This window comes from Equus quagga, chromosome 1 (genome assembly GCF_021613505.1).
Source record: "Equus quagga isolate Etosha38 chromosome 1, UCLA_HA_Equagga_1.0, whole genome shotgun sequence".
Taxonomy (NCBI): domain Eukaryota; kingdom Metazoa; phylum Chordata; class Mammalia; order Perissodactyla; family Equidae; genus Equus; species Equus quagga.
This window is the reverse complement of record NC_060267.1, coordinates 4,975,762-5,000,930: the sequence shown is the minus strand read 5'-3', so window position 1 is coordinate 5,000,930 and position 25,169 is coordinate 4,975,762. Positions and strand designations below refer to the sequence as shown.

The following is a 25,169-nucleotide window of genomic DNA, read 5'->3' as shown; positions in this document are numbered from 1 at the left end:
GTACTAGAAGAAAACCTAGGGAAAAAGCTCCTTGATGTAAGTCTTGGCAATGATCTTTTGGCTATGACACCAAAACCAACAAAAGCAAAAATAAACAAGTGGGACTACATCAAACTAAAAGGCTTCGGCACAGCAAAATAAACAATCAGAAAATTTAAAAAGCAACGGCTGAGTAGTTAAGTTCGCATGCTCTGCTTCAGTGGCCCAGGGCTTTCTCGGTTCAAATCTAGGGCATAGACATGGCACCGCTCATCAGGCCACGCTGAGGTGGCGTCTCACATAGCACAACCAGAAGGACCTACAACTAGAATATAGAACTATGTACTGGGGGGCTTTGAGGAGAAGAAGAAAATAAAATAAAGATTGGCAACAGATGTTAGCTCAGGTGTCAATCTGAAGAAAAAAAAAGACAACCTACAGAATGAGAGAAAATATTTGCAAACCATATGTTTAAAAAAGGGGTTAATATCCAAAATACATAGGGAACTCATACAACTCAATAGCCGAAAAACAAACAATCTGATTGAAAAATGGGCAAAAGACCCGGATAGATAGTCTATTCAGTTTATGTCATTTGTGTATTTTTCTCTTGGGGTATTTATATATTTTATGGCTTTGTAAGTTCCCTTTACATATTAAGGATACTAGTTATCATATATGTTGCAAATAATTTACGCCGTTGATATTTGTTAGGTCTATTTGTGCCGTTTCTTGGTTGGCCCCACATCAGCAGTTGTTGGGATTTCCTTAGGGAGATGGTTAAGAGCCTGGACTCTGGGTTCCAATTGCAGCTCAGCTACTGCTCACTGTGTAATCTTGGGAAGTTGCTTTATCTCTTAGCTGTTGCTAGAACGGATATAAAACGATAGTGCCAACTTCATGGGATTGTTGAGAGGACTATGTGACTGAAAGGGCTGAACGGACTACCTGTCAGAATTTAGTCAACACTCCATCAGTTCTGACTGTTACTGTGTTCAGAGATAAATGAATGATGTGGAATGAATGAATGTATGAGTTGTATTTGCTGCCCCGTCTGGCTTCTTTGCATTAACTTTCTCTCAGGTGAAACTTCATGGAGACCTTTCTACACTGTGGCGTTTGGATCCTATTTGTCAGAACTACTGCCTGTGGACCCCCTCTCCCCTTAACGGGGTAGCACATTTGATATAAAATCTCATTCTTCTTTTGCTTCAACAACTTGGGAATTTGTTGGGTACTCATTGTGTAGGTTTTCAATTAAGTGTACTTTTCAAATAAATAAAGCTGAGCAAACTAGAGTAGGGGACTCTTTTCAGATACAGTGTATACTTGTTAGGTCTGTTTTTCCTACTTACATAAGAGCAGCAGTTGTCCAAGTCAGAGACATATCAAGTGAACCAAACGGTGTTGGGAGCTCCGAATGCGCCGTGCAGACTTTAATTCTTTTCTGATTAGTGACATTTTTCTCTCCCAAAAGCTTGGAGGAATGAGAACGTGAGCTTTCCGTGGGGAAGTCTTGCTCGCGTCGTTTCTTTTTCTATGTTTTATGCGTCTGTCTATTCTGCGGTGGAATAAAATATGTCCTCTCTCTGGTCACCGCGCAGCCCCGGTACATGTGCTACCCATTAGACTCAGATCCCCTTCCTAAAACCCCGCAAATGAATGCGAGCTCTGTGCTCTTTTACCTTTGAAAAATTTGTAATGATCACCGTATCTTTTTGATCATTAGATTGGCAAATGCTTAAATTCTCACAAAATTCCCTTTATATGCTGTTTTTAGTTTTCAGATATTCAATCATACATGCCTTTTAGAAAGGCAAAAAAATATGGTTATTGATGAAAGGGAAGAAAGAATCATTGTCCTGCTACTCCATAATGATTGGTTCAGTCATCTTAAGCTGGATTATTTATAATATATATTTATATTTACTATACTGAATATATAATATATGTAGTGCATAATAAATATAAATATACATATATGTGTAAAACAGAGGATGTGATTTGTCCTGATTGGATTTTACAGGAACAGAATGTTAGCATGTGTTAAAGATCATGTAGTCCAATGCTCTGATTTTACGAATAGTCCGAGCTCAGAAAGACGGCACCTGCTTCCCCAGGGTCTCACGTGGGAGAACCTAGTCAAGAATTCAAGGCTGTGTTCGTGATGCCATTACTGTGGTCATATTTTCGCTCAATTTCAAACCCTTTTTATATTTAACTTTATTTTTACATCAGAGGATTCTTTCGTTTGTTGTGTGTTTTTGTGTGCTAAACCCTTTCCAGTTATTCCTATCCAGCGATTTGGCAGATTTCCTTTAAACAAGAGCCATCTATATTAGGCAGCAGGTTTATGAGATACCACTAAAGCGACTGAAAAAAAAATAGCAAGGTTGCTCTTACTGAAAATGTTCAAAAAACAGCCACCCCCGTGCTTGCAATGTTGTGTGTGTTCCCTTCTTGAAGCCCCTGCGAAGAGTAAGTGGTTGCTTTATGTTGCCTTCGCCCGTGCCCTTCATGCTGCCTGTTGTGGGCTTTGAAGTCGTACGCTGTGTCCGAAGGTTTCCAAGTAGCGCAAGACCATCATCATTAACTGGATAGGCTTCATAGTAAGGACTGAAAATGATGTTGCGATGGCTCTGCCTCCTCTTTAAACAACGTCTGAAAAGTACAGCTAGCTCTCATTGCGTTGCTCATGGCCCCCCGGGTGATACCGATTTTCCTTCCCCGCTCTTTGTGAGATGTTCCGTTTCTGGTAAGTAACACTTGGTACTTTCCCATATATCAACAATGTCTCCTTAAATTGCTAGAATGCCCTCTTTCCTTCCTTCAAATCAAGGCACATTTCTTCAAGTATCAGATCATGCTTCATTCATTCATTCATCCTTTTAACACCAAGTCAACACACGGGTTCTGCTGGGCTGGGCACTTCTATGGTGCAGCATGGACTCAGGCTCTAGCCTAATTGAATGAGTTTTTAAAATAAGATTACAAAGAGGAGGTATGAGGTTTTGGGAACTAGGAAATCTGACCAGGTCACCCCTCTCTCCAGAGTTTTTCAGTGGCTTCTCATTGGCTGCAGGATGAAATCTCTGTTCCTTTGCATGGCATGAAAGGGCTTTTGTGACTTTGACCCCTCTCTGCCCAAGTTCAAGGTGTACTCACTCAATAGAAGAGGTCTGGTATTAAAGCGAAACCTGGAGGACGAGTAGGAGAGAGTAGGCAAGGGTAGCCTGGGCTGGACGAGAACAGTCCCAGCAATGGGAGGAGACCAAGAGAAGCTCTTGAGGCGGGAGAGGACATGGCAGCCCCCTGTTGCCTTTCGCGCCCTGTGTTCCTTGTCTGAACTGGAGGCACAGAAAATGATGTGAGTTACTATTTCCTCAGTTTTCCCAAAGATGTTACGTAACAAGTACCACTCTAGATGCTTAGGAGAGAAGTCAATTACATGCAAAGGTGCCCTGGGTTACATCAGGGCTTTCAAGCTCAGTTCTCTTTGGGAACTCTGGCTGAGAAGGCTGTGAGTGTAGAAGGCCACCACTGACAGGTTGTGAATCCTCAGGGCTCTCGTCTGAGTAGGTGCTGATGTCATTATCTCATTTCATCTCCAGTCTGCTTGGCAAGCCCAGAAATTCAGTGACAGGTGCCTGGGGCTTTAAGCCGTTATGCTTTTGCAGACTCAAGTGCGTGATGCTGCTCCCGCCCCCTGCGCTTTTCTGGTTTCCTGTGCTTGGCCTAGTAGGACCTCCGGTCCTCTTGCCTCTACTATTTGACCATGCCTACATGATGTCTGGCAGTTACTTGAATACGTCGTGCAGGTCACACTACTCCCGCCAGCACGGGAGCTGGAGCACTTGGATCTGAAGGAGGAGAAATGTCCATATACCCATGAAGCAGAATTCCTTGCTCAGTGGCAGCATTCTACCTCTAAATCCTGCCTGGATTCAGGAGAGAGGATGTCTGGGCCTGTTAAGTACCTAAAGGGGAAAGGAAAGCTCCCTATCCAGTGACAGCTCAGTCCCTGTAGATAACACTCCTCAAAATAGACGCTAGTGTCCAGAACCTCTGGTCAGGGCTGGTCCAGGGGTGAAGGCCACACCGTATGAGAGTGGCCATCCAGAGACAAGATGGCTATTCAGCAAAATCGGTCTGAGCTTTTCCTGCCATTGAGTCCCTTCTCTGTGTGATACCTGTTCATTGTGAACCTCTGTTGGCTGTCCCTCTGCCACCTGCCCATAATTGGATTTTCTAAATCATCTCAACTTGTTATCAGAGGTGTTTTTCTAGAATGTGAACCTGGTCATGTCACCCCACTGCTCAGAGTTTTTCACTGGCTTCCCATGGGCTATAGGATGAATCTCTGTCCCTTTGCATGGCAGGGAAGGGCTTTCCTGGCCGCCACCTCTCTGTCCAAGTTTAACTGGACAGTTTATATTTTGTAAAACCTGAACCAAGTCCCCCATAACAGAATTGTGTTGCTATGGTGCCTTTGCACACACAATCTGTTCCCTTGGAATAGACCTTTTTTAAAAAATAAGGTAGACGTATGGTGGCTTTTTCTACTAGACTCATGTGCCCTGTAAAATCATCTTACTGTATTATGATTACTCTCCAGGCTCCATTCTCTTGATAAGGTTTTTCACGATGAGACTGTATCTTTTCATGTTGTTTTACCCTCAGCCTCTAGTAGCATGTTAAACACATCCATTCACTAAGTATTTTCTGCTTTAGGAACAGTAGAAGCAGTGGTAAACAGACAGGCAGGGCTCCTGCTCTTGAGGAGTGTACATTCTAGTGTGTATATATGTCTGGCACTAAACAAGTAAACAGATAAACATGATGCCATCTGATCGGAGCTCTAGAGGGAAGAGAAAGGATCAGAGGATCGGGAAGGGTCGTGGTGGGTGTGCAGAGGCACTAATTTAGGTAGGGACTTCAGGGGAAGCCTCACTGAGGAGTGAAAGTTGAGCTAAGGTCTGAGGAATGAGAATCCAAGGAAACATGAGAATGTCTGGGGGAGAGTTTTAAGCAGGAGAGAAAGCAAGTATAATGGACCCTGATAGAGCAATGAACTTGATATGTCGGAGGAACTGAAGGAAGACCAGTGCGGCTGGAGCACAAGAGGGCGAGTGGTTGGAGACGCGTCTGGAGAGGTAGGCAGGAGTCAGGTCACGTAGGCTTTTGCCCACCTTCAGCTGTTTCATGACTTGAACGTCTCGGACCTGAAGACTGATTATGCGGGTACTGGTTGTCTTCATCCTCCAGCACAGCCTTGGGCTCCTCTTCGCCCAAGCTGCGTGCCCAGCGGGCCTGAAACCACTGAGTTAAGAGTAAGAGGGTTATACATTTCTCTCCTCCATTTTATTGCTGGAATTTCACCAGATCTGGAGACATTGAGGAAATCGACTTGTTTTCAGTGTTTGGTCTCCTGAGCAGGCCTTTGACAGGAGCCGTATCATAAGGAGTTCAGGATGAAGTGAACGATGGTCGTGGAGGAGCTGTACCGAGCACTCTTTGTGAGTAATACACGGGCCGGAACTCCTTTTATGTGCTCCTGGCTTTTGTCTTCATCTGAACCAGCAACCTAAAAGTGAAAAAGAGCTCCCTGTCTAGTGACACACCATTGAAGAGTGTGGAGTCCTGTGCAAGGACCACAAATGAACTCTAGAAATTTACTACATTTTTCCAAGACGGCAACTGACTTGTTTTGGGTTTGTTTTAATACGAGCACTGAAGACTGCGACTGCTGATTCGGGGAATCTAAAAGGCTTCAGGATAACAGGGAAGCGGGCCGCACATTCTTCTTGCAGCTGTTGCTGTTCACAACACTTTTGACAGTTAAAATACATCACACATTCTCTTGTCCTTTTAATGTAAACATTTACTGTTTTAAGTGGACTATGGAATCAAACCAAAGTAGAAGGACGCAGACTGATATTTCAGAGGTGAAGCTCAGCGCTAGACTAAATTAAATAAAAGTAATTTGCAATCTAACTCAGAGTCACATACTATACATTACACCGTGTTTGTCCCTGGGAAAGATTAAACAGAGGGCTTTCATGGCTTGCTTTATTTTTACAACCTGTTACCAGAAGGGAATTTCATACAGAACAGGCAAAATTTTGAATTAGAATTAAGTTTCAAAAATATGGAAAATGTTTTAAAGGAGAGCCTCCTCAGTGTTGATTTTCTTCTGTGCTTCAGCATTGTCTAAAGTCAAGAAAACAATGCAGACTCTAATTTTTGTTGTTGTTCATCTCCCCAAGAAAAACTTGACCTCCTTCTTTCTCTTTACATTGGCGTCTGGCTCAAGCCTTTACCTTCAACTCTTAAAACTTCTTTCAAATTGTATTAAATTTGAAGACTAAGAACCTTCAAAATGACCCACGTTGGAATCCTAGGACTACTCCTGGCTGACTTGATCTGTTTTTTTTAAATATGGATATAAAATTTGGCTTAAAATCCCAGTAGTTAACAATGTGGCATTCTATAAAGTGTCACACCATGTAAGAAATTCTGGTGTCCTTGAGGTTAGTTTTACCCTGAAAGGAAAAATTACGAATGAATATAGGTTCAAGTTTGTTCAGTTTCCTGTTTTGCTTAAAATTTTCCTGCACCACACGTAAATTCATCAAACTCCTTTCCTGGCGACAATACTTCATTAGATGACTTTAGTGACTATTCAGGAGATTTTAACTTATGAGTCATAAAATTCTTTTATTCCCCAAAGCATTTCCTGCGTCTGCCTGGAGTTTCACGTCTTTGTGGTTTTAGCTGGACTCCTTGGAGCAGTTACTTTCTCAATGACTGTGTTCTTGCGGTCTGTACGGAATACCTGGGGAGCCGGCTCACAGATTGACTCCTGTTTTTCAAGAAAATTGAAAAATTAATCCCTTTCACTGCCTAGTCCTGGTAATTTTATTGAGAAATTTCCTTAAACTTTTTAACCTCTTCCTCTCATGATGGAGGCGTTTTGACTCGCTGCTTGTGCGGTTCCCAGCATTAATCTTTCTGTGCCCACTTAGGCCTGTTTTTGTCTCTTTCTGTGAATACACCCCAGTGATGCGATGTTCGCCTGTCCCATCAGGTTTTCATCACTCACTTGGCGTAAAGGAAAAGGAGATAGAGTTACAAATATATTGGACCATTTAGCAATTGATGAGAAATGCCTTTGGATATCCTTTTTCCTCCTCTTTTTTTTAGCTCTTTTTGAAGAAGGTGAAAGTCAGGTTATAGTGGAAAGCCAGAACCCTTGTGTGTTCCTGTTTGAAAGGTCCAGGGAAGTGAAGATGATCCTTTCTGACATGAGAGTTTCAGAAATTCTTAGTGATTATTGTTAATACACACGTCGCTTATGTGAAGAGCTTCATCTGCATGTGCCTGGCTTTATGTGTTTTAAAAGATGATGCCTGACTGTGTTCTGATAATAGATGGAAGCTGAGCATGCCCAGAGGAGACTGGAGTCGAAGTCTGGATATGCTATTTGGCAAGATTCATCCAGCATGGGACAATGGGACAAACGAAAGATGTAAGGCTAATAGAACATTGAAACGAATTAATAAATTATTCAGGAGTTGATTACTAGGAAATCTGTTACAAGACTTTGCTGTGTTTTGTGTCTTTAAGGACTAATTTAGAATTTTGTCGAAAAAGCTAGTTACTTATACATTTGTTTAATGGCAACTTTCTCATTTTTCAGCACAGGACTTTTTAAAAATTTTTAATCAATAAAAGAAAGGATTCTATTTATAAATCATAAAAGAATGTATTTACTAAGTTAGTGTTTTACTAGGTTGATTAGTGTATTATTTATTTTTAGAGGAGAGAAAAATCAATGCAATAATCACTTGCAACTAACATATATACAGAGAGTATAAGTCCTCGGAATGTAGCACACATTATCATTGCATAATCTATATCCATATGCTGTTTATAACAAGCTGAAATGTTAGACCCATGAGAAAAGAACCAGATTCTGGCACAGGACAGTTTTGTGGTAAGGAAAGATGAATGGATTCCAAAATAAAAAAAATTTTAAAAGCTTGACGGTTCCACAATAAAATAAGAGAGCTGAGATGGGGCTTTAAAGATATCTGTGTTAGCACAAGCTGACATTTAAAACACTTAATTCCCTTCTTCATCTGTGTTCTCCTTTACTGCTTCTGATCCTGACTCAGGTAAATGAACTGACTCACCTTAGCAGGTGAGGACAGGAACAAAGATGCCTGGCATTGTAACCTCTCCCCAGTCTCTTCCCCCACCCCTTGATGTGGCCCTTCTTTCACAGTTGTTTTTCCAAACAGTTAGAGGCAGGCCTGTGTCCATCACTGTTGCAGTGGTTGGAGCCTGTTGGCTTAATTGCTGTGAGCATGTTGCTAACGATGCTAGGACCAGATGTTTGTCAATGTGAGTGTTCATACAGTGAAAAAGGCTTTTGTCCACACATACATATGTTGCTCCCTTCACCCTTTCTTATATAAATTTGAGATAAGGGGATTTGCAATATGAGAATGATTCATTAAAAATATATTCAGAGCCCATTTGGATGGCTATTATTTAAAAAAAAAATGTTGGAAAGGATGTGGAGAAATTAGAGCCCTTGTACATTACTAGTGAGAAAGTAAAATGGTGCAGCCAGTGCAGAAAACTGTATGGCAGTTCCTCAGAAAATGAAACATAGTAATTCCACTTCCAGATAGATGCTCAAAAGAATTGAGAGCAGGGACTTGAACAGATATTTGTACACCAGTGTTCATAGCAGCGTCATTCACAGCATCAAAAGGTAGAAGCAACTCAAATGTCCATTGAAAGATGAATAGATAAACAAAATATGGTGTATACCCAAAATGGAATATTATTCAGCCTTAAAAAAGGAATGAAATTCTGATACATGCCACAACATGCATGAATCTTGAAAATATCTTAAGTGAGATAAGCCAGACACAAAAGGACAAATATTATATTATTCCATTTATATGAGGTACTCAGCATAGTCAAATTCATAAAAACCTAGAGTATAGAGAAAGAAAGTAGAATGATGGTTCCTGGGACTCAGAGGAGGGGCTGTGTGGGGAGTTAGTGTTTAATGGGTACAGAGCTTCAGTGTGGGAAGATGAAAATGTTCTGGAGATAGATGGTGAGGATGGTTCCATAACTATGTGAATGTACTTAATGCCACTGAACTATACACCTAAAAATGATTAAAATGGTAAATTTTATGTCATGGATATTTTACCACAATAATAAATGTAGATATATGTAAATATCAAGGAAAAACACACTCCTGTGTGTGTCTCCTCTACTTTTAATACTTTATTACAGTCCTGCTTCACTTCTGATGCCAGACATGTGGGTTTTCCACACTTCAGTCAATTCTGCCACACCAGCTGGGTGTCTTGCAATTTAACTCAGTTCTAACACTCTCTGCCCCATGCCCTCGCTTGACTTACTAGATGACCAGTTTGTTATATAAAAGAATATAACTCAGGAACAGTCAGATGGACGAGATGTGTAGGGCAGTTGCGTGGGACGTTGGTGTGGAGCTGCCGTGCCCTCTCTGGGAGCACCAATCTCCCAGCATCTTCACATGTTCACCAACTGGGAAGTTCTCCGAACCCATCGTTTTGGGTTTCTATGGAGCTTAAACTCAATCTCCAGCCCCTTTCCCTTCCTAGGGAGGTTGCGGGGTGGGGGTGGGGTGGGGGCTGAAAGTTCCAACTCTCTAATCACATCCTTGGTTCCCCTGGCAACCAGCCCCCATCCTTAGGTTACCTGGGCGCTTTGCAAAAGTCACCTCACTGACATAAACTCAGGTGTGGTTGAAAGGGGCTTCTTGTGAATAACAAAAGACACTTTTGTTGCTCTGATCACTTAGGAAATTCCAAGGGTTTTAGGAGTCTGTGCCAGGAACAGGACGAAGACCAAATATATATTTCTTATTGCAAATCATAATATCACAGTCTACTCCTTGGTCTTTGAACATGGATCCCTTACAGCAAAAGGCTCATAAAAGTTGAAAGGTACTGACGCATTGCTAGAATCCATTTGCCCCTTAATAACTGTCTAGTTCATCATTGTAACGTATCCCAGGGAGAGGCCAGGTAGGTTTCCTTGCTTTCATTGGAGGTCTTGTCGGGAACCAGGACCAAGATGAAATATGTATTTCTTATTATAAATCACAATATCACCGTATATAAATATATATTATCTAATGTTATTCACCTTCACTTTTATTTAATAGTAGTTATTTTTTAAAAGTCCTAAATAAGAATTCTTTCAAGCCATCATAACTTGAGATTGAAGAGGGGGAAGTTGGACTTTGAGGGACAAATGGCAAAATGAAAAGCCATCTGTTCCTCCCCTGCTCCCCCCACTCCCAATGAAAATCACTCAGGGGATGTAAAAGAATTTGCTAATCTGTGGGAGTTCCTGCCAGGTAAGGTAGATTAGGATGTGCTTAAGAGTGATACTGAGGGAAGATTTGTCGTTCTCTCTCAGGAGTAAGTGGCAGAGTTGTAAGTTAGGGGGATCCTGTGAGAACCCAAACAACATTTCTGAACTAGGAGAGTTGAGAGCTTAGAGACCAGGTTAGTCCTTGGGATGGGTGGGGAACTTTCCATTTTGGAAATCCTTTCCCCACTGTGGAACGATGCTATTCAGAAGCAGCTCAGTGGAGAGGTCTAAAGGCAGGTACCATTATACAGCAAAGGTAAGCATTGGGACCTGTCCTTGCTAGGCTAGACAGTAGTTAGCAATCAGATAGACACCAGACATATGCCTATCATATGCTTGGAAAAAGAGGCCAGGCCAAAGAGTAAATTACATGTGGAGAAAATGGTCCTTGGGATAGAAGATTTGCCAAACATAGTGAAAGGTATACAGAACAATGTCCCCAGTGAGGACAACCCGTAACAGCCGCTCACTCCTATGTCCCTCAATGTACTGGATCACTGAACTGGTAATATAAAGGTAAATTAGTCAAATCTCCAGCTCTCCATGTGAGAGGAGACTTCTAACAGTGCACAGGTGGACCGTGAAGGGATTGAAGGGGAATGCGCTCATGTTAATTTGGGGCCAATATCAGGCCAAGTACACTTCTTCCCATTGAGGTGGGAAGGAGAAAATGAACAAGGCATGGAACCTGCAAGATATTCTGCAGTGTAAGCAAATGAAAGTGAAGCTCTGGGGGAAAGCATACATGTGAAAAAAGATATTTTTATTGAAAAAATATTTGCACTTTCAATAAAAGATAAAAAACTCTATAAAAGAGATGAAAGGTGAAATGTGATCAGAGACTAAGATACAACAGAGCTGGAAGAATCCAGAAAATCCTGCAAAGAAACTAACAATCCTAGAGCTGAACTAAAAACTTCATTAGAAACAATAAAGAACCCAACTGAAGCTGCTAAATAGATAATTAGTAATCTGGAAAGCCACTTGACAAACTATCCTATAATGCAGAGGAAAAGGAACGAAGACGGTTGGAAGATTGCCAGCAATAAGATGCTAGATGTAGAATATAGAAAACAACCATCCAGCTCAGTGACTAATTCGTGTCCCTCAGGAAGAAAATGGAAAAAACAAAACATAAAAAAAAAAAAAAAGATACACTAAGAAAGATAGGAATTTCAAGTTTTTAAGACCACGTGTACTACATCCCTGGTAGAATTAGTGAAAAAAAAAATACCAGCATCAAGACATTTTCTGGTGAAATTTTTGAATTTCAAAAGGCAAAACCCACAAAGATATGTCTTAAGTATTTAAACAGAAAAATATTTCTTAGGGAGCAGAAATCAGTCGTGTCTCAGACATCCTCTCAGCCGTTTCCACCAGAGGACAAGGAAATAATTTGGCTTTAGAGTTGTGAGAAAAAGAAGATTTTGACTCTTAAACTCTATCTCCAGTCAATTGTTATTCCTTTATGAAAGAAACAGGAAGATCTTCTCAGATGTACAGTGATTCAGGAAACATATTGTTCACATACTTTTCTTGAAAAATTACTTCATGAAGTAGTCCAAGCGGCTGAGAAATGAATCAATATATAGAGGGAAGATATAGTTTGTATAATATATAAGGACTATTAGTGAGCGTGCAATGTAAACATAGACTCTAATTGAAATCATTGTCTCAGATATCGAATCACCACAAAATGCAAAGTCAAAATGATATTTGAAAGGACAGATACATTAAGTAAAAATAGATAGTTTCACAAATAATAATTTGGGTCAAAAATCCCAGATTATGCCAACCAAAAAAGTAGAATTAGGAAAGAAAGGTGTGAGAGTCAGTAAATGTGCGCTGACTTCCTCGTCTTACACACAAGGTTTTCCGTATACACTGTTTCATTGCTTGTCATTAATGCAAGTGAATTTAAAATGTATTTGAAGAATGGAAGGTGCTCCCTTCTAAAACTAAAAATGCTACATATGTCCACCAATCCACTAGAGAAAAAGTAAAAAGAAACACTTATCTTGGGGAAAAGGGAAATCACAGTAACCTATAAAATTAGAAAATAAGATGACAGAAGTTGAGATGAAGTACATTTTTTTTTATATAACTTTAAATGGGATAAACTTTCCCTTTAAGAGATTGATTATCCTCGAATTTGGTTTAAAGCATCCAGCTTTCTAAAAGGGATACTCTATCTAAAAGAGATACTGAAAGCAAAATGACACAGGAAAGTTAAAAATAGAAGGATGGCAAAGATAGAGCAAACTAAATGAAAGTAGGAGTCTCATTTTACTATCAAAATGAAGTTAAAGGTAAAAAACATTAAACGTTTCGAATAGATTTAAAAAAACATTGGCTAAAGTGGCAATCCACGATGAAGATGTAACGATCTTGAAACTATATGCAAATACCGTGGCTTCAAAATAGACATGTACAAAGTGCTAGAGATAGCGGAACTTGAGACATGAGCGTAATGAGAGACGTGAACATTTCTCTCTCAGTGTTTGACAGATCAATTGGCAAAAAATAAAGATATGGGGGTCTGCCTACTCTACATAATTCACAAGGTTGACATAGTAGAATGTACTAAAATTTTTCATCCAACAGAGAATACAACCAACTTCTTTTCGAGTATGCAAAGAAGAGTTAAGAAAGTATAAACCTACTATAAACCACTGATAAAACCAGAATAAGTTAGTCCAAACAAATCTGTACGCGTCACAATCCTTGAATAAAATATAGGAAAGTAGAAATTAATAATGAAGCAGAAGTAAAAATCCCAGCAACTTTTAAAAAAATAGAACTTCTTGAATGATGCTTGGATGAAATAAGCAAACAGCTACAATTAATGATTTTTTTTCTGGTGGTCAACTGATTTTTCTGCCTGGACGCCCGTAGGCATGTGTGTCTTGAATGTGAAGTAATTTCCTCAGTATAATAATTCCGTTTTGATGGTCTGTATTAGTTTTCTCCTGAAACCCCTTGCGCCCGTGTGATCTATAGATTTAGTTCTTCATTTCAGGAAATATTCCTTCTGTTCTGACTTGGAAAATGGTTTTTGTCTTTTATTCACTTTGCTTTCTGTTTAAAGGTCTCCATCTTTTGTAGTCTACTTTCCCAGTGTATCATATGTGTGTATATCTGGTTGCTTTCATTTGTCTGTTTTCTTTCATATTCAATTTTCTTGAGCTGTTTCTTCTTGTCGGAGATTTGATTTTCTGCCTTGTCAATTCTGCTCTTTGATATTTCTAATGCGTTTCTTATTTCTGAAATAATAGAGATTTTGTCTTATTTTTTTCTTGACTCTGCCGCTTACTTTTTATTTCATTCTTTCATCCATCTATTGCCTTTTAAAATCTCTGATAGAATTCGTTTTCTCTTTAATTTCCTTGAATGTTGTGACTTGTTTGTGGTTTAATTTCTTTCTCTGTTTTCTGGACTAAGGCTTCCAGGAAAAAAAAATCCATTATTTGTCTTTTGAGAACTGAGACTTCTTTCACTGGAGACTTTTTCCCTTAGTTCTTTAAGCTTACTCACTTGTGAAAGGCAGTTCTAAAGCTCCTAACCGTATGGTTGAAGTTGGTGGTTGGTCTTCTGCATCCATTTGAGGAGCCGCTACCTTAGGCATTTCGTGACTCTGGGGGCACCTTTGAGTTTTAAACTATTTTCCAGCCTCACAGTGGACCCTTTGCGTGCTTTGATGCAAAGAGCCCTCGGGCCTGGATCACAAATTTAATGTGGCCCGTTGTTTTTTGCATTTGGGGAGAGCGAGTCCGTCTATTCACTCTCTCCATTCAGACCTGTCTTTGTTTGTCAGTGAGAATAAATCACGCCTCCAAACTGTTCTCCGAGTCCCGCTTGCCCGCCCCTGGCATTTTCCAACGTCAGCATTCAGCAGTCCTTCGGATGTCAGTCTCCTCCTTCCCCAGCACATGCAACGGCAGAGCCAGGCTGCGCGCCTCCTCCCCTCACACCCAGCCCCCAGACCTGGGCGCCAACACGGGGTGTTTGGGCGTTTCTGAACTTCATCACCCTCTTCTGCTTCACCGACAGCACTTCTCAAAGGTGGTTGTATGACGCTGATAGTTTTCCTAGTTTTCAGGACTGAAAACATTCTTTGCTTTTTCAAAAACGTACTTCATTTGGTTTCTGTGGAGGGAAGTCTTTGAATTTACATTGATGCTGCTTCCTTTCTCAGAGTCTGGTTTTTGCTCTTGCTTTTCTCCAAGATTCCCTCTCGGATCCACGCATGCAGCCCAACCGCAAACCCTCAGTCCACTAGTGCTGCCCTGGTGCCTGGCTGGTGGCGACTTCTCAGGCTTTCTGGGCCCCTTCTCTGCAGGGAGAGACTCAATCATTTCCCCAGATTCTTTGCAAAGGCTTTGGCCTATTCTTTTGAAAATCTTGAGTAGTGGAGAGTGTTTGGTCTTTGAGGTGCTTCCTTTTCCAAGTATGTTCCAGGTACCCCAGCAGCCGTCTTACGTGGAATCTTCTTTGGTTTAAAGGCTACTTATTTACAGTGTGTGGGGTCCACTCTTTCTCCTTTTTTGAAAATTGGGCAAATGGATTCTTATTGCCTGCTTTTTACCTATACCTGTGAGCTGGACCTGCACATCCATGTCAGCATCTGACTTCAAGCCCTTGGCTCTGTCCCTTCCCTCAGGCCTGCTTCTTTGGACTTGGCATTCCTACTGTGATCTTTCTATCCTGACTCTGGTACCTCCTCTGGGATTTGACTTGGATCTTCTGACTCTATTCTGGTGTATCCTTTAGAACACTTTCTCTAGCTTAGTATGCAGATAGCTTAATATCTAGTTGGGAAGATAAGCCTAACATAATCAAACAGCAGACAGTAATTTAAAGTGTCATTGAGTAAGTCCTAGGTTGTGTAATAGAGTTGGTATGTGTCATAGACAGTCAGAAATAGTGGAAAAAGCTTCAGGGACCCTGTGGGACTTGAACCAGGTATTAGTGAGTGGTTGGATTTGGAGATGGCCAAATTCCAGTCAAGTGAAGGAGCATGAATGAAGGAAGAACGTAGGAGTGAGCTTGGGCATATTGAGGCAACCGGGAAGATACTCCACAGCACACTCCATCTTTCTTCCATAAATGAGAGAGCAAATAGGGGACTATTGAAGGTTTTTTTTTTTCTTTCTGGAGGCTACTATGATATAAATCCCTTACATTTGTGTGGTGATTAGCTATTTTAGAAGCACTCATATATCATTTGATCCTAATAACAACCTTGTGAGATAACAGATGAGGAAATCAAATCCCAAGTGTCTTGCTGGAAGTTTCATAGCTAATAGGTGATGGAGCTCGAGACGACTTGGGCAGGGAGAGCCTTGTGTCTGGGAGACGGGTTAGACATTATCTAGATAGAAAACACTGAGGCTCCAGATTTTGATGGTGGCTGAGGAATGGAGAAGAAGGGATGGAAATTAGAGCTGTGCTCCATAGTAGTTAATGACTGAGTGGATATGACGTCATGACAGATGAGTTTTGAATATTAGTAACTAAAACAATGACGATGTCATCATCAGAGACGGGAAAATAAATGTAAGTCAAGTGTCTGATTTGTAATTTGAATCCACTTGCTTTTGTTTATAAGATGTTTAAAATGTTTTGTTGTTGTTGCTTCTCCATCTTTTAGCCATGACTAAATCTACTTTTAAAATATATTTCACGACTCTTTTGAGTTTACTTTTTGGCTTGCTCTTTGCCAGTCTGCATAATCTTAGTTACTAGTTTGTTTAACCATTTGTATAGGCCATTTTTTAAACTTTTTCATTGTATTTGTGATTTTCTTCTGAATCTTTTCCATTTTTTCCACCTATCTCTCTGGATGTTAAATTCAGATATGGTCATAATAGTTCATCATAGTTACAGCCTGAGCAGGATTGATTTTGAATAAACAGTGGTATATCAAGTTTCTTAAAATCTGTACACCTGTTTACTCACACCAGTATAGTGTTACACTCTGCTGGTGACCCAGTTTCAGGTTGTCACATTTCCTACAGACCACTTTAAAAGACTTTGATAATATTTTGTGAAATTTTCTTGCAAAATGTTGATGAACTTTCAGGCAACATTCCTCCTCCCCTGTAGGGTCAAGGTCTTGACATTCATTTCTGGTGAGAAAGGAATTTATCAGGATGGCAGTAAAAGATAGGACGGGGTTAGTAACCCAAAGTCTGCGAACCCCTGAGGTTTTGGTATATGTATTTGGATTAATACTTTTATGGAGAGGGTCCAAATATTTCATCCATTTTTAAATAACCTCCAATAATTACAGGAAGTAGATTTTTTATTTCAAATTACAAAAGAAGGAACTAAGGCTCAGTGAGATTATGTTACTTGTCAGAGATTTCACACACAGCAGATTGCAGAGTGGGAATTTGAACCTAGCTCTGTGTGTGTGTAAATTAAACTCCAAATTCCATGCTTTTTCCACTTGTTACATCCTACTTAGAAAAGTTGAATAGTCAAAAATGATTCTATTCTAGGAAAATTCATTATAGTAAAGCCAGGGAAGATTGAGAGGTTCGAAGACAATGTCCATGCAATGTGTCCTTGGGCACACGCTCGGGATCAGGGGTTCTTAACGGGGCCCATGAGTTTGGATTGAAAAAAATATTATATTTATTTCACTAACCACAATTTCTTCCTGTTATGAGTATCAATAAGCCACAGGAGTATTTTTGACTTTATCACCAGTAGAAGTCATAGATATTTTCATATCATATTACAGTTGTCACAGATATATCAAAATAACACATATTCATAACTTCTTCAAAATTATGGCAATTATTATAGCCATCATTGGAGCTTGTTACTTAATGTGTTAATAAAGAAGCACATTTATTACTATATCACAAATTTGGCTTTTTTCAGTATTTTGATAACACTATTTATAGATGGTTTCTTCCTTATTATCCTATGTATTTCCTCTCATGAGTTTAAATGCATTACCCTGAGCAATTCACAGGCTTCACCAGACTTTCAAAAAGCCTATGGAATAAAAATAGTTTAAGAACTCCCGGTTTGGGTGTTACAACATCATTTCATCATTTCCAAAGGTTCTTTTTTAGTGCATTGAGCCAGGGAAATGCAGCTCAGGATTTTGTACATGTAATATTATTTATTGAAAAGAAAATCTACAAAAGTCATTAATCATCTGGTGGAAAGTAAACTTTTTGGCTTTCAGGAAATGTTTGTAGTTTCTTACTATTTTTTTCATCACTAGTTATATTCTGTCATAGACTGTCTCAACTTGACAGCTCTCTGGCCTTCCACAGAGATGGTTTGGTGAAGAGCAAGGACTTTGGAGACAATCTTCACATGCCAACTTCACCACCTGATAGTGCACAGTAAAGTGACCTTGTGAAAGATACACACTAATCTCTAAACCTCAGTCTCTCCACCTGTAAAATGGGAATAAAGAGGGTTGCTGTGAAGTATATATAAGACAAGAAATGTAAATCACTTAGCACGGCATCGGACAAATGACAACAATAACATTCATTGAAGATGGTCCTGAGTATGGCTTGCTACCCTTATATTCTCCATTCCAGTTTCTCTGAATCTCTTGCACTAAATAGTCATGGGAATCTTGGCAAGGACAACTTGGGTAAAGCTTTTGCCCTTGCAGACTGAGAGCCCAGAAAGCAGTGTCATAGAGCACGATGGTGAGATTAGAACATGGCAGATCATTGCAGGGGTTTGACTTAAAGAGATTCATGGACTCCAGGAGTAAGATTAACATAGCCCCTCATAATTGTACCTGACCTTCTTGCTCCCGGGAGGCTAAGAAGAAGCTCAACATCTGAGCTGATTCTCCGTCCCTCAGAGGAATCTTTGTTTACAGGGAGCCTTTCTTATTTTTATCCTCTTATTTCCCCAGCAAGATCTGGCAGCTCATCTGTCTCTGTACTTCCACCATCGGCAGGACCACCAGCTTTTGGATTACTTTAGTAACAAGTCCTGAGCCCTGAGCCAACAAAGAAAACTAATAGCACATCTAAGGGAGTCCACTACCCAGACAGAGGATCAATCAGAACAAATAGACACTTACATTAAAAAAAAAAGAACTGTGATGACATTGGTTGCCTAATCTAGTTATATAGTTATATTCATCCTTTTTTTTGTTCAGGGCAGAGTGACTCCCTCCTTAGGTGAATAATGATTGATCTAAGCTGATCATAAAATTCCATCCCGTTGTCAGTGATTGATTTTAGCTTAGACTGATGATGCTCCGTTCCTGGTCAGTTACATCTCAGGGGGAATCTGCTGGGAGTTTCTAGTGAAAGGTTTCCTCACTCATAAAAAGAGATGCCCTAGTTGAAATGCTCCTGTTTTCGCTAGATGTTATTATATCTGCCGTGGTGTCTGGAATTGTTGCAGCCATTGTGTGATCGTGAGGGGAGACATGACTGACACTGTGAGGAGGGTAGAAAGGCAGACATGTTGGCCCTTATGAGGTTCTACTACTTTCGTGCCCAACATGGAACTACCTAAGTACAGACTCCTTGTTATGTGAGTTAGTAATTCCCTTCTTTTTTAAACCATTTTTATGTCATCTCTTCCTTGCAGTTGAAATATCCTATCTGATACAACTGAAGGAATTCAGGTCTAGCCCCCCCAGAAAGTGTTTTGGAGATTTGAAAATATCATAATTTTCCAACTAGAGAATTCAGTAAATGATTTGAGGGAGGCCACTGCTGAGATCCAGATTGGAAGTCACAAAGTGAAAATGCAAAGAGGTCTGTATCATGAAGGAAAAATTAAGAGGCTTGGAAGATGGCTCCAGGAGACTTAACATGTAAATAATACATGGTTTAGAAAAAAAATTCTTCCTAATCTAAAGAAAGACTCAAGTCTGTGAGGAGAAGAAAAATATCTTTTTCCACTGTCCTTCTAAGTTCTCGGCTGGGGCTCCTATAACAAATGACAGATTAACGATAGAAAAGCAAACAAATTTATTGAATATGTTTTAGGTGACATGGGAGCCTTCATAAGACCCGCAGAAGCAGTTTAATCTTAGTGTTTTCATGCTCAGTTTGGTGAAGAGTGGAGAGTCATGGAAAGATGTGATAGGACTAAAAAGGATATGAGCTAAGTGTAATAAACTGGGGGAAACAGCAAGGCTTATTCATTCCAACTCCTTTCATTCTTTCCAGGGTCTTGGAGATAAGGATGCTCTTTTCTTCCATGTATGGGGAGGGCACCTCTCATGTGAGGGTTTGTGACCTGCTTCAGGGGCAGGTCAGAGAGTCCTTCCTGCCCCTGCTATTTTTCAGATTCCTTCAGCTTAAAACGTTCAGTATGTCAAGGTGCTGTATTTTGGGGTGGGGTATCCTGAACGCCATCACCTGTAGATTGAACAGGCTCACCAAATTCCAGGTAGGCTCAATGAGAAAGTGTAGGCACCTAAAGCCTAGCTTGATGACACTCCTGCACTTCAAGGATAAAGCAGTCTCGGATTAGCTTTAGGTTTCTCATTTGTGACCCTGGAAGCTGGAAGATGCCAGGATACATCTAGAAATGGAGAGCAAGGCAGAGAGGAGGAAAATGAAAATTTCCAAAGGCCTTATCTCATGTGGGTGGGAGGAAGGGGAAGCAGGAAAGGGAAGATATAGCATCTTGATATGGAAAAGAATGTGCCTTTGTGGAGGAAATCATATCTTGTATATAGTATACATTAGTATATTGTATGTGGTAGCTAATCCTGTGTTTGTGAGCACAGAGAAAGGGAAAGTGGTTTAATAAGGGGAGAAATAGAATGAATGAGAATTTGATCCAAACAGTGGAAACAAGGGGAAAAACAGCACAGGAAATGAATATTAAATGCAAAGTGAGATGGAAAGAAGATGCGTATGTCAGTTGTTAAATCAAACATGAATGGACTGAATTCTCCCATTAAAAGAGACTGTCAGAGATTGAATTAAAATCTAGCTATTTGCTACTTACAATAAACAGCGTATAAAGAAGGCTTGAAAATAAAGTTATGGTCAAAAAGATTCTAGGCCAAAGCAAACGAAAAGGGAAATAGAAATGGCCATATTACTATCAGATAAATTAGAATTTAAGCTAAACAGCACAAAAGAATAAAGAGGTGAATTATGTGATAATAAAATGTCATTATTCATGAAGAGTATAGAGCAGTCGTAAACATTTAAACAACATAATCACTAAATATATGAATCAGAATCTTAGAAATGAAAGGAAACTTAGTTTAAAAACAGAGTTATAGTGGATACCTTCATATGTCTCTTTCCAACTGAGACATATGAATAGTCAAAACTAAGTAAGGAAATAGAATAACCAAATAATACAATTAATAAGCTTGATTTAGTAAATATACAAAGTAGCTTTCAAATAAAAATATCCCTCAAATAAAAAATATAATTTTGTATTTTCATGGAATATTAAAAAATAGATCATTTACTTGGCCTCAAAGAAAATAGTAATAAATTTTAGATGGCAGAGATTTTTACAGGCCATATTTTTATAATAACTCAATAAAATTAGAAATAAATAACTCTATGGGATACAGTGAACATTATACTTAGAGGAAAATTTGTAACCTTGAATACCTTCATTATTAAAGGAAAAAAAGGTGAAAAATAAAGGAACCTTATAAAAAGAACAATAAAAATTCTAGGAAGATGGAATAAAGATAAAAGTTGAAATTAATGAAATAGCATTAAACAACTATAGAAAGAATAAATAAATTTGTTTCTTTGAATGATTAAAAAGAAAAGATTAACTTATAATGAATGTTTAAGGAAATAAAAACCCAAGCAGAAAGAAAATCAGTAAGTAGGTACTTGCCTTTCCTGATATAAGAATGTACTATGGGGGCTGGCCCTGTGGCCGAGTGGTTAAGTTCGCGCGCTCCGCTGCAGGCGGTCCAGTGTTTCGTTGGTTCGAATCCTGGGCACGGACATGGCACTGCTCATCAAAGCACGCTGAGGCAGCGTCCCACATACCACAACTAGAAGAACCCACAGCGAAGAATATACAACTATGTACCGGGGGCTTTGGGGAGAAAAAGGAAAAAATAAAATCTTAAAAAAAAAAGAATGTACTATGAAGCCACCATAATAAGATTACATTGGCATAGAAATGGACAAATAAATAAATGGAGGAGACTAGAAAATCTATAAATAGATATTAATTAAACATGGTATTTCAACTCAGTCAAGAATGGACAACTTAAAATTATTGATGGCCAAATTGCTCCTCCATTTGGAAGAAAATAACTTGAAATGTTATCCCATGTACTGAAAGAAATTCCAGATGAATTAAGATCTAAATGCAAAACGAAACAAAAGTCCTGCCCAAAATATAGGACACCATGGGTATAGTCCAGAGACAAGGAGCTCTTCTTAACCAAGGCCAGGAACACAGAAAGTGTAAAAGAAAGAAATAGACACATTTGACCAAAAAAAAATCATAAACAAAGTCAATACAGAAACAACGGAGAGAGAAGAATAATTATAATGCAAAGGCCAGTAATTAATATCTGCAACATACAGACCTGTTACCAATCATGAAGAAAAACAAAAACAAATCACCCAATAGAAAAAAGGGCAAAGAATATGAAGACACAAGTCCCAGAAAAGCAAGTAGTCAACAAACATCAAGAGCTGTGTATCTTACAGGTAGTTAAAGAAATATCAATTTTTCTTAACTGAGCTACTGGCAATAATTTACTGGAAATTTTTAAAAGTTGCAACACTTATTTTTGATGGTGGTATGGAGAAAAGGGCATTTACCTGTATTTGTTTTGGAAAGCCATCTAGAAATATCTACTAAATGCAAAAATACATTTACCCTTTGACCTAGCAATCCTATTCCTAATAATCCGTCCAACAGGAAGAACAATTCCGCCAGCTGTAGGAGCATATGCCCGAGGATGTTATTGCAGTATGTTTCATAGAGGAAGAACGATTAGACACAAAGTCATTCCTGTCATTTGGGGGATGGCTGCACAGTGGAGCCTTATCCTACTAGAACATTTACGATTATGAGTCTATAGATACTTATGATTTTGACGGCCATCAGAACATGGACACTAACGTGGGAGAACCCCTAGGTTGTTAACAGAGGTCTCCGGTGGGATGAGGAAAGGGACCAAGAAAATAAGGGAAAAAATGTTGGATGTAATGTATGTATAATATATTCACATTTATGCTCTATATATGCTTAATAAATGCGTGTGGGACATTTTTAAAAAGCAACAGGAGCTAAGCAACAAGGCATTAAAAAAGTAATAACATTAAGATATTTTGGAGGCCCTAAACTCAGGGCAATACCTGAAACTGAGCAAAAAATTGAGATCAATTGAGAAGTAAAAATTATTTGTGTCGGAGAGATATTACAAATAAAAATGCATAAAAATAAAAACTGTTAAAGATCAAAAAGCTATTATACTGGCTTTTGAATTATGCCTTAAGTCAAAGTGGATGATTTTTAAAAATCTTTTATATGGCATCAGACCTTGGTGAAATTTCCCCTAAAGGAGTTTTCTAAAATGGGAAATGTAATTAAGCTAATTTTTACCTAGGCTTTCAGACCATGATTTGGGCCGTTATTTAATAATCCATGGTTGAGACTTTTGTAATTTTTTTTTACACTATAAAGAGGCCAAGCATCAAACAACTATCCACTGCTGCAATAGTGCTAGAGTGCTTTATGTTTATGGATGCTGAGCACGCTGTCCACAATTTTGTGCTACCCAACTAGAAAAAATCAGAGAAATTGCATAGGTGCCCATGATAAACTACCAAGAAATAGTAATCCATGGAATGCTATACTCTGGTCTAGTGACATAAGGAACAATGAGAATTTGAGAGGTGACCTCAAATGTCAAAATGTCTGAAATATATACATTGATTTATTGTGATATCATTTTCACAATTTTTGTGTGTGTGTGTGAGGAAGATTAGCTCTGAGCTAACATCTGTTGCCAATCTTCCTCTTCTTTGCTTGAGGAAAATTGTCCCTGAGCCAACATCTGTGCCCATCTTCCTCTATTTTATGTGGGATGCCACCAAAGTGTGGCTTGACGAGCGGTACTAGGTCTGTGCCTGGGATCCGAACCTGCAAAGTGGAGCACATAAACCCAACCACTCTGCCACCAGGTGGGCCCTCATTTTCACAATTTTTGTTAATACCTTCTTCAGCCACAACTTACTTTACTTATTCAACAAATATTTTAGTGCCTACTCGGTTCTAAGTAGCCAAGTCTTATACCTGTTAAATCATTTACCATTTAGTGGGGTAGTAGGTAAATATTACTCCACAACCAACAGAATGATATGTCAACCTATAGGCCACGCAATATGCCATGGATGTGCTTGGACTTTTATGGAATTATGCTCATTTGTTTTTTTGTCAGAGTGGTCTAGTGCCAAATTAAAACATGTCTGCAGTACCGTACCACTTTAGCCAAATTTACCCGTCTGAAGTTCAACTTTCTTCATGTGATGACGTCTAATATTTCATGTGTTAAGCTTGTCAGTAGTTAGAATCAAAGCCATTGAAACTTTCAAATTGCAAAGGCCACTTGTCCCCATGGGTCTTGCTTGATACGGGACTTTGGCTCCATGGACTAGTTCACTTTCAGCTCTCCGAGGGACTCAAAGTGCTGTTGATATGCAGGATGTTAGGGACCTTCATAGAGGTCTTTGGAATGTAGCTAGGAGTTTGGGTTGGAGAGAAGACGGTCAGCCAGGTGCCAGAATCTTCAATAAATGTTAGTAAGTGACCTGGAGATTGTGTAAGTAGCTCGATAACAAAGACTTTTGTGTCTGTGAATTTTAAAACCGAAGCAAGCATTACTTTTTAATCCCAGATTTCCAGAGTAACAAGAATATATATAGAAAATCCATTCAACCAAAATTTCTTAAATACTAGGCACCCTTCCAGGGGCTTGGAAAGCATCAGGAACAAAACAGTCATCTCTGCCCTCATGGGGTTTACATTCCAGCTGGGAGAATAAAGACAAGAAACAAAAAACATAGGAAACAGTAAGTTATAGTGTATTAGAAAGTGATTGAATACATGGAGAAGACGAGCAGAGTGATGGGGATTGGATTTGGCAAAAGATTTTTCTAAAGGATTTGAAAAAGAAGGGATAGCTATCAGAGTATGCCTTAGTTGGATGTAGTTTGCTTCATGCCTTTTTGATGTAATTTGTTAAATTTTTTAATATGTTAGGGAATGTACAGCGTTTGATAAATTGCTTCAACTTTGCCATGTGTCTGCTACAAAGCCAAACATCTTTTGTCATGTGAACAACTTTAAGCAATTATTTTGTTCTAAAATATTTGTATTTAATAGCTTTTCAGAGCAGTCTGTTCTGTTTCAAAATATTTTTTCAAGCTGGTTTGTCGGAAATTTAAATCGTAGTAGGTGAGCTGAGTTTTGACGCATCATAAAGGGTGATGCAGACCAGTGAAGGATCACAGAAGATTTGTGGAAACAGGGAAAGATTTTATTTCAGATTGTAGTGCTTAGAAGTGTATAATAGAATAAAGATCTAAAGCCTATTCAGAAGGTGAGAGAGATTCAGTCAGAGAAAAATATCAGGAGAACATTTAGATGAATGAAAGAATTTTGAGACTTAACTCTCTCTTAGAAGAAGTAATCTTACATTTTTATCCGGCACATATATTTGGGAGAGGAATAATCCTGAAGTTTTTGACAGGTACCCAACTAAAGAGTATAAGTTA

General features: G+C 39.2%; 1 protein-coding gene across 1 annotated transcript in view; it reads left to right on the top strand.

Annotated features, from left to right (window-relative positions):
* Positions 1-25,169, top strand: part of MSRB3 (methionine sulfoxide reductase B3) — a 158,083-nt gene that overhangs the window by 109,377 nt on the left and 23,537 nt on the right. Inside the window, exons 5-6 of the mRNA XM_046646410.1 lie at positions 7,183-7,285; positions 7,410-7,507. Of these exons, the coding sequence (XP_046502366.1) occupies positions 7,183-7,285; positions 7,410-7,507 (201 nt within the window). The remainder of the gene's footprint in view (positions 1-7,182; positions 7,286-7,409; positions 7,508-25,169) is intronic.